Here is a 15,884-nt window from a genome sequence, read left to right as displayed (position 1 = left end):
CAGGTGTTAGTTTCGTCCTGCTTGGAAACATTCAATAGAAGCCATGCTGTGGTCCACGATGTTCATGCCCAAAAGCACAAGCTTGCCTCATTGTGGCTCGAAGTGACGAAATGTTTCCTTCGTAGCTCACTCAGCGGAAGGAAAAACAAAACGTGTTCAAAAGCTTCCGATAGCAGCGCTAAGCTGCTGCCCACAATCGTAACACAGTTCCAGCAGTAAACACGATCGGCGTGCAAAACAACCACGGCCTGCATTACTTCGCACAAAATAACATTTCCTTTTCGCCCTTAGCAACCATTATCTCCGGACACAAAGTATTCGTACTCCAGTAAACACTCAACCCGGTGTGTCACCGAATATCAAGCTCTCCCAACACGGCGGCCTTCCCGCGACGCAGTCGGCTTGGAAGGTATATGGCGGTGGCCGCTCAGTGTTTTCAGTCAAATCCCGACCTTTGCGGTGCTCTGAAATTTTTACCAGTGACTCTAGTCGTAAGTGAGGGAGTTATGTAAGAGGGCAAGGCGATAGGAGTCGAAAGGAGGGGCGAAAGGGCACAACCTCCTGGGTCAGCGCGCGCCGCGCGCACCGATCTAAGAGGCCGTGCAAGGGAAGCGGAGTTGCTTTCCCGCCCTCGCGATGGATGGCGCCAATTACCACTGCCACGGAAGCGGCGAAGTTTCCGAGGCCGGGCCCAGTGAATACGAAGCTAATGTGAAGCCTATTTATAGTACAATTGCACTCTGTCGCCGCCTGAGGTACCGACACTCAGTATTTGCGCATGTCGACGTTGTAGAATGGCGTGGGCACTGCCAAGGCTTATCTACGTGTTTAATGACAGTAAACACGTAAATTATCGTCATGGTAACTATTTCTTTCCATTATAATATCTTATACGGTCATTAGGGAGGTTCGCGTCGCTTTTGTATTCGCCACCACTGGACGATCGCTGTTCATAATTTCGCAGCGACCCGGTACCTACTGATAGAAGCACTTGTGGCCCTTGTCGATTTTGTGGAGTTGTCAGATGCCCTAGAGTCACTGTTCGTTAGAATCTTCATGGAACAGCGACAGAAGACACTGGGGAGCTACTTTTGAGTCATAAGAAATGGACCACGATGGGGATGTTTCCTCACAAATGAGCTCCAGAGAAGCATGTATACCTCTGAGTTCTGCCACCGTCGATGATGTTACGTCTTGAATTGAAGGATGGTAGATTTTGCGACAACTACAGGTGCACCAACTGAGATTTTGGAGGGTTCGCAAACTAGCATGTAAACGTAGAAGGCAACACAGTACTTTTCATCAAAACTAAAAGTAAATTTTCTTTGAGGACGATTGATGACATCTCCGCTTCGTTTTTGCTGGAAGGAAAGAGGAGAAGGCCTTACATTAGGAGCGAGCATCGCAGTGATGGAGAGGTTCTTCCTGCAGCTGTGAAATGACATGGTAAAGTTTGTAGGTTGGCAGCGACAGTCTCGCTAAGTGCTGAATGCAGTATACCCTTGGAAAGGGAGATGATGTGATATGACGGAATTTGAGTGCAGTGGCTGATGTCCATCATTAAAGCGTCTACTTGAATATACGTAGTGATGGGGCCGTCACGGCACGATGAAAGGCCACTCGGAAAGGCAGAGACATGTTCATTTCATTTCATTTATACATTATTTATACTGTCAGCCCCATGTGAGCGTAGAGCTATGACTTGATGAAATAGCAGGTAATGGAAATTAACTAAGTGAACTTTACGCCATGGCATATTGAGGTTGCTTTCTCGCACAATAAAACTAATAAGCGTTTTGTGAATTAACACGGAGTATATCGTAAACCTTGCAAAATCTGTGTTCATCGCTTTTCTTTCTTTTGTTTGCGTTTTAGATGAGCAAGAAAGGAAGCAACTTACGTACTGTGCCAAAAAGCACTTTGAAAGCGTGGTAAGGCTTTTGGTAATTTTTCAACACGAATGTACAAAGGTGAAAAGTAATTGAAAGAAGAGATTGTCATCCACCTTACTATAGTATGAAGCTACGAATAAAAGCGATATGTGCTTCTCAAAAAGAAGGCATCATAGTTTAAAGGGACCCTGAAACGATTTTGGCGATTTTCTACAAACGTACTGAGTCGTTAGAGTAGGTCCTTCTGATCATTAATTGATGCATCTAAGTGCTCTGCGTAAAGCGTGTAATTTATTATAAGGTTTTAAAAATACCCATCGCTGCCGATCGCAGCGCACTGCTCGGCGGAATTTTAAGCCGCCCCTACCCATATGATGCAAATAACCCATATTACGTCACATGGGCGAGCTATCTGATTGGCTGACCAGGGCGCGTGGTCGATAATTTTTCCAACTTTATGGTGAACAAATGATGCTCGTAATAGCTGGAATGTTAGTTACTTTGTTTTTGTAAAAAGAAAATAACTTAAAGAGAATACACAAGAATAGTTTTTTAGTACACTTCAGCACTTCCGGCACACAGCAAGTGTCGTCTGCTTGTGTTACAACGTACTCCATTTTGACGAGAGCTCCGCGATCAGAGTCGGTCTCAGTTTTTTCGCGAGCACTATGATTCGACTTTGTTGCCTTGTGGACTGCAAACCTAGCGACCTGCAAACCGCGAGTCCAGTATTAGGGCAAACGCAAGCGCAAGGGGACAGGGTCTGGCCGCTTGACTGTGCCGGGATGAGCCACGAGATGAGCAGAAGGGCAAATGTGAACGGTCTGCACGGTGCAGCCACCTGGTGGCACAGAGCTCAACCATACACAGTAGCAGCAACGAAGTGTATTCTTTGCTGCTGGTGTGTATTTTTCGCAGGAGTGTAATCATCAACACATTGATTTAAAAATGTTTAAAATGCTTTACACTTGGTTAGAGCAATATTAGCGCTTTGTTTGACTGGTTAAGCGCTGCGCCAGCAAGTGTCTGGACCGTGCAGACCGATCAGGCTGCTCACGTACGTCTACGCTAAAGTTCCTTCATCAGCTTGAGTTTACGCCTCCGGTCATTTGCCGAAATGACCAGCTTGCCTGTTTTTAGCGGAGTACCGGACACGTTCCGCGCTACGACAGAATGCTCGCAACGCACGCTGCTTCGATAGCTCTCGGTCGACGGCCAAGCGGCTAGCGGAGAAGTCTCGCGCGGGAGGGGGCGTGCTCCTAAACAACCGGAAGTGAGCGATGTGACGTCGCATCGTGACGCTGAATCAGTGAAGGCGGAGCTTAGCGCCGCTCGCTCGGCGAGCGAGTTGAGGAGGAAAAGCATAGCTAGGGAGGAGGGTAACTTCTAATCGCTTGCAGCTCCATTAATACGTAACGCTTCACTTAAATTGTGGTGCGAATGTTCTACTTAAGCTGTACCCTACGCGCCTACAAAATTTGTCCGAACCGTTTCAGGGGCCCTTTAAGAAAAATATGTCCTGATTCGGTATTGGAATTCTGGACCTGTGCCTGCTGGGGCCAGTCGCTCCACCATCCAAGCTAACCTCCTAGCAGATCGCAAAGCAAGGGCGAAATAATCGAGAGAGAGAGAGATAAAACTTTGTTATGTCATTGATGGGGTTCAGGGGTGGCGGGGGTCATGAGACTAGCCCCCAATCCCCCCTTCCTCAGACGGCGTATTTAACAGGGATAAGCGGGCTAGTTGGTGGTCGTTATTGGAATGCATCATGTAACCACACAAAAACAAGGGACAAAGAAGAAACACACAGGACACTACTTCCTTCTTTGTTCCTTGTTTTTGTGCGGTTACATGATGCATTCCAACTCCGACGGCGGCCAGTCCTTGATTTCTGGCGGCATCTTCGGCCATCTGGACGGCCCAGAGCTGCTCCTCTGGGTCCAAGCTGAGCAGCAATGTCTGCCACTGCTCGGCCGTAGTTATGCGTGTGTTAGTGCGGGAGGTGTTCGTGGGTGAGGCTTTGGGGTATTGCCAGATAATATGATCGAGGTCAGCGAGGGCATCGCACGCTTTGAAGAGTGGAGAGTATGCATCGGGGTACATGCGGTTGTAAAGCACGGGGTTCGGAAAAGTTCGCCAAGAAGAGTCGCCAAGTGGTTGATTGAGACTTATTCAGTGTTTTGTGGGCTGGGGGTAGCGTAACCGCTCCCTGCGGTAGTGCAGGAGAATTTCTCTCAACGTGACCATTCGGTCCGGCGCGTGACCGCGATGCAGAACAGAGGGCTGGTTGGGATCGGAAGACGGAGGAGAAGGATGATGCGCCCGGTGTGCGAGAGCTCGGGCGGCATCGTGGGCGGCTTCGTTTCCAGCCATACCCGTGTGACCAGGGGCCCAGATGATCTGCACGCGGCGTTGCCTTGAGGGAGGAGTGCAAGAGAGAATCTTCTGTGCTTGGGGTGCTATCAGTCCTCTTGTGTAGTTACGAATGACCGTTTTTGAATCGCTTATGATGCAGTGTGCATTGGTAGCCGGGTAGGCCTAAGCGATGGTCGTTTCTTCTCCTACTTCGCGTTGCGTGGTGAATATTGATGCGACCGCGGCGAGGCGGTACTGCGAACCTGCGACTGCGACGACCGCCATGGCGTTTTGGTTGGGGTATTCTGCTGCGTCCACATAGGTTACGTCAGCGGCTTGGTCGTGGCGCTTTTGTAGTCGTTTAGCTCGTTCTGCACGTCGCTCCGGATTGTGTTCAGGGTGCATATTGCGAAGTATGGGTGGGATAACTAGTTGAGCACGAATGTTTGGAGGGATGGGTACTTTTGGTCCGAATTGGGTGGTGTTGGTTATGCCTAGGGTGCGTAGAATGTGCCTGCCCGTGGTGGGATTGGCGAGTCGTTCGTACTGGCTAATACGCTGCGCTTCAATAAGCTCGTCTATGGTGTTATGAATGCCGAGGGCGTCCAGTTTCTCGTTAGAGGTGGTGATGGGAAGATGTAGGGCTTGTTTATAGGCCCTCTTGATCATGGTGTTGAGTTTGAGCTTGTCAGTTGCATTGAGGCTAAGGTACGGGGCGACATAGGTGATTTTGCTCAGGGCGTAGGCGGTTACCCGGCGTATAAGGTTGCTTTCTTTCATGCCGTGATGTCGATTTCCGATGCGTGCAATGAGGCGAGTGGTTTGGTGTACATGATTACCTAATTGCTTGAGTATCTCCGTGTTTCTGCCGTTTTGTTGAATGCGTAAGCCAAGGATACGAATGCTAGGTACAGAAATTTTCGATAACTATAAGTACTGCGAAACCTAATAGTCATATTCTGTAGATATTTATTAGTGTATTATGAGAAGAAACGATTGTGCGCTTGGAGAAAAAGGTTGACATGGGTAATGTTAATGTCTCTGGAGAAAAGCACAGGAAGTGACAAAAAGACTGTAAACAAGAAACCAAATGACACACACATGAGCACTCTACCTATACATTGCGATGACAAGCACTTGGCAGCACAGAGGAAAGGCAAATTGGTTTTCACAAAAATGATTCCTGTCTAAAATAAAAAAAACGAGAACTACCAACTCCATTTCCCCGACGCCTCCTGGAAATCAGTGCACAAGGTGCGTCAGCTTTCGGGGCTTCCAGGGGTTGGGGAGTATTGAAATGTAGTGGTGTGACTTTATACTGGCTTATTTCTTTATGATAAGTTTAAATAACAGACTTTACTTTGGGCAATCAGTGATAAATGATAAGTATTCGCAGAGTCACGAGATACATGAGCTGGTTGAGTTATGTATAGAGGCAAGATCAATGTTTGAACATACATTGACAGAGCATTCTGTTTTAGTTTATAATAGGAGGATTTTGGTCCGATCATTATGAAATCTCCAGAAAAGAAGGCATTCTGAAGATATGCGAGTTTAAATAATAAAGTTTGCTATAAGATTCAGAAATCCTTCGTGAAGGAGGGATTTAGTGACCAACACCAAGCATAGCTGAGTAGACCTTGATAAGCAATTACCACATCTCTATGTCTCATAAGGCATCGGCACATATTGATCGAGACGAAACGGAAATAATTGTTTTGTGAAACCTTCATCATATGAAAGCTGGTGGCTCGCTAGTCCTGTAAAAAAGAACCCTCCTGCAACATATTCATTGTTTGATTTTGGCTTGAAATAGCTCGGCCACATCACATCAATTTAAAGTTTAAGTCATGTACAAACCATGCGGCGATCAAGCCCAAAATGTGCGCCATGCGTTTAGCTTGAGTAATGTATAATCTAGGTCGAACACACTTTGACAAGCTCTAAATTCTGTTATTTCCAAACTGCGATAAACTCTTCGTTGCGCCGGGCCTTAAATTCACCAGGAAAGTAACCAGCCTTCTGTGAGCGCCAGTATGCTTACTTACCTGTTTCGTTTTTATATATACATGCCTTATTGCCCCTCCCCTCTTGAGGGCCCCAGACCACGACGCGGGAAATTTCCGTTATGTGAGCGAAGTTGTTACGCGCCTCCTAAAGTACGTTCTAGCGCAATAATTGCCGAGCTAAAATTATTCAGTGCCGCGAACCCAAGATTTCAGGACGCGAGTGCCACCGCCAACATAACGCTCCCTCCACTTGCCCTGTCTAGCTCCGCAAGCAAAATTCCTTCCTTGCGTTCTCCCATAGCAGAGCTTGAAGATCACGTTAGTGATGCGTCAATGGCCCCGTCTTGTTTCTTGCCTCCTTTTGTTTTTATTTTTTTGCTGCACGGCACTAACTGATAGTGTCACGCGCGAGCTGTTGCATTTGTTTCGTTTCGTGCAGGGCACGCTTTTGCGCACTGTGCACAAGAATGCCTGGCTAGTGGGATAAGGCAGTGCTACATGACCACTGAAGCAGACACAAGCAGATAAGAGAGTTTGATCGTGCGAGCTGGAAGACATGGAAGGCGAGGCGCGTCAAGTCGTCCTGTGCGATGTTGAGCCTCGGAAGGTGATGAGGTACCAGGGTGTATACATCCCCATGTATTGTTGAAAAACGCAGCACGACACCTTTTACAAACGAATCCGGGCACGTACAAGACACAAGGACCTCATCGAATTTCGAGGGCACACACTGCTTCACCGTAGCCAAGGCGATTGTGCGTTCGTCGACGTCCAGTAGTGCACTATTCGTTGTGAGGTCACTCGAAAACCACAAGCCGTCACACAGAGCACAGGACATACAAAATTGGTTCCCGGCAAACTCCCTCTCAAACCTGGTGGTTCATCACGTGAAACGTTCGAAGTTGTGGAATCGGGGACGCATGGACAGCTCGCATTTGTTTCCGCCTCGCGGTCTTGGGGGGCAGTAAGCTCACGGGATCGCCCCCTCGGGAGAACGCAAGGAATGGAAAGCAGATACGCAAGCGCTTTGAATACCGTGAAAGAGTGGGTCTTTATAAGGTTGACATGGCCCACGCGAGTTAAAGTGTAATATATATTGTTATCAATTTAATATTTGAGACGGGTGTATTTCTACCTTACATATTAAACTTATTTTTGCAAGTTGGCTTAAAGCCTGTTTCACCTGCGGCGCGTGTCGGCCCGGTATTGGACTATCTTCGAAAAGAGCGCACGCATAGGGACAAATCCTCGATCTACATGGCTCTAAGACGCCCGAAATTTCATCCAGGCCCAGCCATATACAGCTTCACTGTAAAAAAACTAACGCCTCAATTCACTTGAGCATAATATATAGCACACGAATGGCACACCTTGATTAAGGCCCAAACAATGAAATGTTCCTTTCCTTCGAGTGCTTCCTAACCTTACGTGAGGCCTCCTTACAGCGAAGGACCGATGGAGGAAGCAAGCATACTCTGAAAGCTCCCTTCACCCGTCCTCACGTAAGGAGTGGTTGCCGCCATGCCTGGGTTCGAGATTCTCTCTTAAAAGCTTTAGGCGAACACCAGAACACCACTATTCAATGAAAAAGGTTGTATCGTCGCACAATCTTTAAATTGATGAGCTAATATAGAGAAGCGTGGACGCTTTTTTCTAGTTTTGTTTACTAAACCTAAAGAAGTAGCGCATTAAAGTGCAAAACTTGATGTGCTCGAGCAACGCTGGCACGCCGGCGTCGTGCAACGCCTAGCAACGCCTAGCAATGCTTTCATGCCGCACGCGTGACTGAAACGAACATGCCTGGCAAGACGTACCGTGCTCACGCTTCTCCGCAGGTGGGTGACAGCGCGCATGCGCAAGCGAATGCCACGTGGTTAAGTAGTGAGGTGAAGCGCTCGTTCAGGGCCAGGAGCGGCGTAAGGACGCATGAAGGTAGCTTTGGAGTTACCTTATGCTGAGGAAGCACCAAGGAAGCCTTCACCGAGGGCCCCTCACTAAGGAACCTTTCAGAGTGACATAAGCTAGCCTCACCGCAATGAAGGCTTCCTTAGTGAGGTAAGGAAGATTTCATTGTTTGGCTCCTTATGCTGAGGAAGTACTAAGGAAGCCTTCATCGAGGGCGCCTCAGTGAGGAAGCTTTCAGAGTGACATAAGGTAGCCTCACTGCAATGAAGGTTTCCTTACTGAGGTAAGGAAGATTTCATTGTCTGGCCCTAAAGCGTTATAAAGAACCCTTACGGAAGTGACCACATCAACATAGTCCTAAATGCTACAAAGCATGCTGAATGTTCCACACATTTTCCTCGATGGAACACTGAACTGTGCACTTTTCCGGGAAGTCACTTTATTAAGACTGGGTGGCATCGCATGTCTTAATATATACGACGCTGTGGCTTACCTAACAGGCTTCAAATAGAGGCTGCTACAAAATGCGTCCGACAAGCTAGTTGGTTAACCAATAAACGGCGCTTCCCGCAGTCAAATTCCAACTGTCCAAATGCCCTTAAAAATCAAAATAAAGCCTGGGAATTCCTTCGCGACTCTGCAACTGCTGAAAACCTGAGTATTTTAAACAAGATAAACTGCACGGCAGGGGAACGCGTCGACATGCGAATACACAGTATTACGAAAAGTACATTTCCACTATAAATTTGCACACGGATAAAACAAAGGCCTGGAAACGATTCCATAAAATATTAGGCTGGGAGTCGCATCCTCTACGCCCGTTAATAGCCAAGGTGATAGCCTGGAAGGTCAGGCGCACTGTCTAGGCGAACACCTTGAATACGTTTCGAGTGAATCGCACTATACAAACATTTTCGTGATGTTCAAGAAATGCCAAGTGCGGCCATCATTAAATCCCAAACGCTCATCGAGTGAGGCTTACAATCGCCCATTTGGCTTAGCCGAAGTTAAGGCATCTCTCACTTGCTGCAACAACTCGACGCCAGGTGTCGATCGGATTATGAATGAAATGATTAGATACTTGAATACTGACGTACTGAAAACACTCGTCTCTTTTCAAAGTCATGGGGGCGCTCGGTATATTCCGTCCTCGTGGAACGAAGTCAGTCATCCCCATACTTAAACAGGGCAAGGACCCCCTTTAAGACAGCAGCTAAATGCCAATAGCGCTACAAGTTGTCTGTGCAAACTGTATGAAAAAAAAACGAGAAACTCGCCCTTAATCTGCTTCCTAGAGAATAAATAGTGACCCCTCCCAGTGTGACTTCAGAAAAGGTGGGTCTACAACAGATCATCGTGCTCGCATGGAAGAAAACATCAGAGATGCGTTTATAAAAGCAGTTTCTGCTTTCGGCATTTCTAGATCTAGAGAAAGTGTACGACACCACATGGCGCTTTGGGCGTCTGTGAAATCTTTCCGCGATGGGGGCCCGTGGAAATATTATTACGTAGAAGTTCTTACCGTTTGGAAGACAAGATGAAGAGGACGTAGCGCTGCCCTGTGGTTCCGAGCTACGCATTCTCCCTGCATATACATCCTCTGTAAATGTTCTTTCCAGTAATATTTGGTGGAGTTGCGGGTAAACTGGACAGAACCCGGATTTCGATCTTCGCAGCGGGAAACACGTCTGTTCTGTTGCCATGGCTAAAGATGCTGCCCCACACACTCAGACAGCACCACAGGTTGTCCCCCAACCCACTTGAACCGGGATCTTTCAGCGGTATCGATGATGTCGACCACGAAGAATGGTTGGCGTGGTGTGAACGTGTCAGCAACCACGACAGGTGTGACGCCGCAGTTACCCTTGATAATGTTATATTTTCTTTCGCAGATCTGTGAAGATATGGTGTGAGACGCATGTATTCGACCTTACGACTTGGAACACATGCAAAGAAAAGCTGCGCGATCTTTCTGGAAAGCCTGTTGGGCGCCAGTCAGCAGCTAAGAAAGAGCTCGCATCTCGAACCCTGATGTCCACAGAATCTCACGTCTGGTACATTCAGAACAGCCTGCCTATTTAGTGAAAAGCCGATAAGGACATGCCAGAAGCAGATAAAGTAGGACACATTTCAAAGGGAATCACGGTCGATGTATTCAACTTCCAGCTTTGGAAGAATGTGCAACTGTCGAGTCCATTACAACTGAGTACCAGTACTTCGAGCAAGCGAAGAGCAAACGTATTGCACAGCGCTTCGATCGGCTTCAAAATACGGATACCACCTCCTAATGTAACAGACTACCAACGGTACATCAACAGCCAGCATCACCGGGTTCGACGCAAGCCGTCTGTAACGAGTTAGATGCCACGACTCCAAGCACAGGCGCACGATGGCTTAACGATCTCGCTTATTCACACCGTCCTTCGCCAAGAAACCCTGCAGGGGCGTCTGCGTCAGCAGGCGTTTGGTGCATTGAGACACCACGTACCCAAGCACACGAGGGTTGGACACTCCTGCTTGTAGCTGTGCGTGGCTCAGCCGTGTCTGGGGAAAGGGCGAACGTGGGGGTATAGCCGATGCCGGGTGTTTGGGCCTTTAAGGCCACCCGGAGGAGGCAACACACCACTTTAGCCTATGCTTCACATAGACGGCACGTCCAGACTAGACTCTAGACCCAGACTCTAGACGGCACCTCCCGTCCCCCTCTTCAATCTTTTGCTTTCTCTCTTGCTATTTCTGCTTTCCAGTCTTTTTATCACTTCTTCTCGCTTCTGTATTCTGGGCGGCAAGGGTTAACCTGGTGATTATCCAACGTTGGGTATATTTTATTAGGTTATGGCTGGCGTCTGCAGGTATTCTTGCAAGCTTGTAGCGTCGCTTTGTTAGACTCGGTGGTGGGGGGCCACCATCGCCACCAAATTTTATAACCTGGCATGGCAAAGGCTTTTCCCAGACAGCCTGATCGCTCCCTGAAAGGGGGGGAACACTCATGAAACTTTCAACTTTTTTATGCAACCCAACGAGTATTTTCCAAAATACCACGTTGTTCACAGCCAGCATGACACTAAGACAGTTCGAATGATATCACCATTTCTTGATAGCAAATCTCTAGCTAATGCAATAGGCCCAGGTTATAAAGTAGCCAAGATGGGTAGTGGTGATTTTCTCCTCAAAGTTCGCGAGAAGCCACAATACTACAAGCTCTCCAAACTTGTAGCGTTTGGGAACATTCCCACATCAGTAGGCCCACACAGGACAATGAATACAGTGTGTGGTGTCATCTCGGAAGATGACGTTGAACCTACCGAAAGGGAAATTCTAGAAGGATGGCAAGAACAGAACGCTGTCAAGGTGCAGAGAATAAAAATAAGGTGAGATGACAAAGAAATACCAACTAAGCATAGAATCATTAAATTTGGAGCAAGCATTCTTCCTGACTCCATCGAAACTGGTTACTGGAAGCTTCACGTTATACCGTACATCCCGAATCCGCGTTGATGTTTCAAGTGTCAGCGTTTTGGGCATGGGTCGCAAACCTGCAGAGGGCGGCCTACTTGTGCTAAGTGTAGCTCAATCGAACACCCTTCAGACGTTTGCACTACAGCACCTCACTGTGCCCACTGTGAAGGAGACCACCCTGCTTATTCGCTATCCTGCCCCTCGTGGAAGAAAGAAATACAAATAATAGAGCTCTAGGCCAAAATAAATCTGTGTGTCCCAGATGCACGTAAGCGCGTCTATTTACATAATCAGTCCAGTCCTTCCTACACTGATGTGGCGTGCCGGGGGGGGGGGGGAGGGGCAGCGCTACATCATTCGGTGGCCGCCCAAGTAACACGGAATGAGTGGCATGACGCTCGCTCCAACAGCCAGTGCTGTTCTGGCTCCCGCAAAGAAGGGCCAGCAAACGTTCGGGCCTGTTGGACTCAGGGCCGCTACCCTTGCAGATCGGCATAACAGTCCCGCAAGAGTGACCGCTGCGCGGGCAGTATCCACCGCCTCAGACGAGCTGATGAATACGAGCCCAACTATGGCGTCTCAGACGCCCAAGGAACCGTGCAGCTAACTCGAGCATGCCGCAAAGAAAGGAAAATCCCGCACCACGGGGCCTGGAAAGGTCTCGTGAGCTAATCTAATGGATATTTGTTAGACACACAGCACAAAACCATACAATATGGACACAGATGTATATCAGTGGAATGTCAGAGATTTACTCCACAACCTAGACGACATTAAGGACTTTTTACAAAGGTACACTCCAAAGACGATGCGTGCCCAAGAAACACATCTTGAGCCTTCACAAACCAACTTTCTGCGACAGTATGCCGTTTTCCAAAAAGACCGCAACCATGCCCTTGCCTCGTCGGGCGGTGTGGCAATAATAGTAAATAAGAGCGTTGATTGCAGGCAATTACAGCTTGAAACGTCCCTAGAAGCAGTTGCAGTACGTGCGGTGCTGTTTAATAAGCTGATCACAATTACCCCTCTATATATCCACCCGAACTACCAAATTTGAAAAACTGAATTTCACACCTTTATCTATGAACTGCCCGAACGTTACATTGTCGTTGGAGATTTTAATGATCACAACACCCTTTGGGGAAGCTGTTGTGATGCCAGAGGATGCTTAGTCGACAACTTCTTCACTACAGATACTTGCTTGCTAAATGGGAAATATCCTGCAGTCCACAGTGTCGCCAACAAAACATTCTCATCTATCAATTTAAGCATCGCATAATGTCATTTTTGCCGAATCTAGAGTGGAACGTGATTAATAATTCGTACGGGAGCGACCATTTCCCCAATGTCATAAAACTAAGAAAAGGTTATGAGTGCTCTCCACATGTCTCCCGGTGCAAAGTCCACTGTACCGACTGCACACGATACAGGGAGCTCACACATTTGACTTAGAATGATATCTGTAATCCTTCAATCGATGATGCAGTGCCATATTTCACGGCGTTTATAGTTGACGCGGCGTCAATACGTATCCGCACAACAAATGGAATGCCCTGTAAGCGACGTGTTCCATGGTGCAATGATGACTGTAAGAAAGTGCGCAGAAATCAAAATAATGCTTGGAACCATCTTAGATACTCCAAGTACGGATAATCTGATCATTTTCAGAAAAATGAAGCCTGAGAGTGGAAGAACGCGGCACCGTGCCAAAAAGGAAAGCTGGCAAAGATATATTTCTCGCATTAACTCTTATACTGACGAAAGAAAAGCCTGGAAAAGAGTCAATAAAATCAGAGGTCGGCAAACTCATGCTCCACCATCAGTAAACACCCAGGGAAAGGCTCTTCCAGACCAAGCTGATTCTCTAGGAGCACACTTTGAGAACATTTCTAGCTCATTGCATTTCTCGAATACATTCTTGAGAGACCACCAACAAGCCGAGCGACTGCCTCTGGATCAGAAAGGCAAAAATAATGAATCCTACAACCGATCTTTTAACATGGCAGAATTTCAGGCTGTACTCCACTGTTGTAATAAATCTGCCGCTGGAAATGATCGAATAGTTTACCAGATAATTGAACACCTGCACCCCGAAACACGTAATACACTCCTCTCTCTGTTTAACGCCATATTCTCTGCCAGCTACACGCCGTCGGCCTGGAAACAAGCAGTCATTATTCGTACTCTGAGAGAGGGCAAGGACCCGTCTTTGGCCAGCAGCTACAGGCTTGTAGCTCTAAGAAGCTGCCTATGTAAGCTTTTTGAGAAAATTACTAACCGGCACCTCGTTTATTTTCTTGAGAGCAACAAGATACTAGATCTCTTGCAGTGCGGCTTCAAGGAACATAGATCCACAACAGATCAACATGTTCACATAGACAGGATTATCTGGGATACCTTTGTGCACAGAGTTTTTTTTTCAATATTTTGAGACATGGAGAAAGCATATGATACTACTTGGCGTTTCGCAATCCTTCGTGATCTAGCAGGGGATGGGCGTCCGAGGCAACTTGCTAAAATTGATTCAATGCTATCTGTGCAACCGCACATTTCATGTTCGGATTGGTAACGTACTGCCTCCTCTATTTACTCAGGATACCGGTGTGCCACAAGGGGGAGTGCTGAGCTATACTCTATTCCTTGGAAAAATGAATTCGCTCCATACTATCATAGTACGTACAATGCTTTATTCCGTATATATATAGATGATATCCAAATAGGTTGCAATTCATGTAATCTTAGTATCTGCGAGCGACAAGTGCAGCGTGGCCTGAATGAATTGTCTAAGTGGACAGACGAGAACGCTTTCAAACTAAACCCTAAAAAAAGTACGTGGATTCTCTTCTCCAACAAGAGAGGTGTAATACCGGAACCCGTTATTCATCCTTATTGAAAATGGCTAGCCGTGACCCTACGAACATAATTTCTAGGCCTCATTTTGGATTCTAAACTAACTTTTATCCCACACTTGAAATATTTGAAGAGGAAGCGCTTGATGACAATGAATCTATTGAAGCTCTTGTCCCGCATGTCTTGGGGAAGTGACAGAAGATGCCCTTCAGCTTGCACAAAAGTCTGATGTGGTCACGCCTTGAGTATGGAGCCATTGTGCATAACTCTACCACGCCTAGTGATTTGAAGGTGCTAGATTCCGCCCACCGCTTGGGTAGCTGGTCTTGCTACTGGTGCATACAGGAGTAGCCCCGCAGAAAGCCTGTACGCTGAATGCAACGAATGGTCTCTACATCATCAAAGGGCATACTGAAGTTTCTCTTATGCCCTGAAGATGAAATCAGATTTCCATCATCCATGCCATTCAGTTGTTCAAGACCTGTCCATGTCCAGGCTATTCCGTAACCGCCCAAGCACTAGACATCCTCCGTCCCTTCGGTTGGAAGCATTGTCCGAAGAAACGGGTGCCTCAATTTTAGAGACTGTGATAATGGCAACGACATGGATTCCACAGCCTTGGGAGTGGCAGACTATCGAGTGTGACGTCTCCTTTGCACAAATATCAAAACGAGCACCTGAGGCACACATACGTTCACATGTTCTTGAGCTTCAAGAGAAGTATTCTTGTGCTGAATTTTACACAGATGCCTCTAAGTCTCCTTCTGGTGTTGCTTACGCAGCACTAGGACCAGACTTTTTAATACCCGGTACAATAAATCTATATACATGTATTTTTACAGCGGAAGCATATGCAATAATCTCTGCAGTAAGGCACATCAAGCAAACAAATCTCACTAGGGCTATTGTGTTCACAAACTCCATGAGTGTAGTCCCAGCCGTAATGAATCTACGTAAACATAAAAACACCGTTTTTATGTTTTATGCCTATACAGTGCTAAACAAATGATCATCATATGCTGGGTACCTGGCCACTGTGGCATAAAAGGCAATGAAGCTGCTGACAACAAAGCTACTTCAGTAGCTTTTAGTGACACGGACACAAACATACTCATCCCAGCCACAGATCTTAAACCATACTTGCGTCACAAGTTGAAAATCCACTGGCAGAAACAATGGAATAAACTGCGTCTGATCAAACCCAAATTAGGACATTCGATGTAGGAGAGAGCATCTCGATATAACGAAGTGGCCCATTGCCGATTAAGAATGGGACACACGGCACTGACTTTTATGTCTTTACTGGGGTGTATTCTCCGAATTGTAGTAAGTACGGCAAAATCTCACAGTCCTGCACGTTCGTATTCAGTGCACTGCAATAGAAGCACAGAGGAAAAGTATTTCACTTCTGTAT

General features: G+C 47.0%; 1 protein-coding gene across 10 annotated transcripts in view; it reads left to right on the top strand.

Annotated features, from left to right (window-relative positions):
• Window positions 1-15,884, top strand: part of LOC135915137 (uncharacterized) — a 140,740-nt gene that overhangs the window by 45,630 nt on the left and 79,226 nt on the right. For 6 of the 10 annotated variants that reach the window (XM_065448134.2, XM_065448136.2, XM_065448131.2 and 3 more), the window contains one exon: window positions 1,876-1,931. The exons of 2 other annotated variants lie outside the window; for them this stretch is intronic. In XM_065448134.2, the coding sequence (XP_065304206.1) occupies window positions 1,876-1,931 (56 nt within the window). The remainder of the gene's footprint in view (window positions 1-1,875; window positions 1,932-15,884) is intronic. 2 more of the 10 variants (XM_065448135.2, XM_065448132.2) reach the window with 1 other exon arrangement.

Source organism: Dermacentor albipictus, chromosome 4, assembly GCF_038994185.2.
Source record: "Dermacentor albipictus isolate Rhodes 1998 colony chromosome 4, USDA_Dalb.pri_finalv2, whole genome shotgun sequence".
NCBI lineage: Eukaryota > Metazoa > Arthropoda > Arachnida > Ixodida > Ixodidae > Dermacentor > Dermacentor albipictus.
Note: the sequence above shows the minus strand (reverse complement) of the source record. Positions and strands in the feature narration are given on the sequence as shown.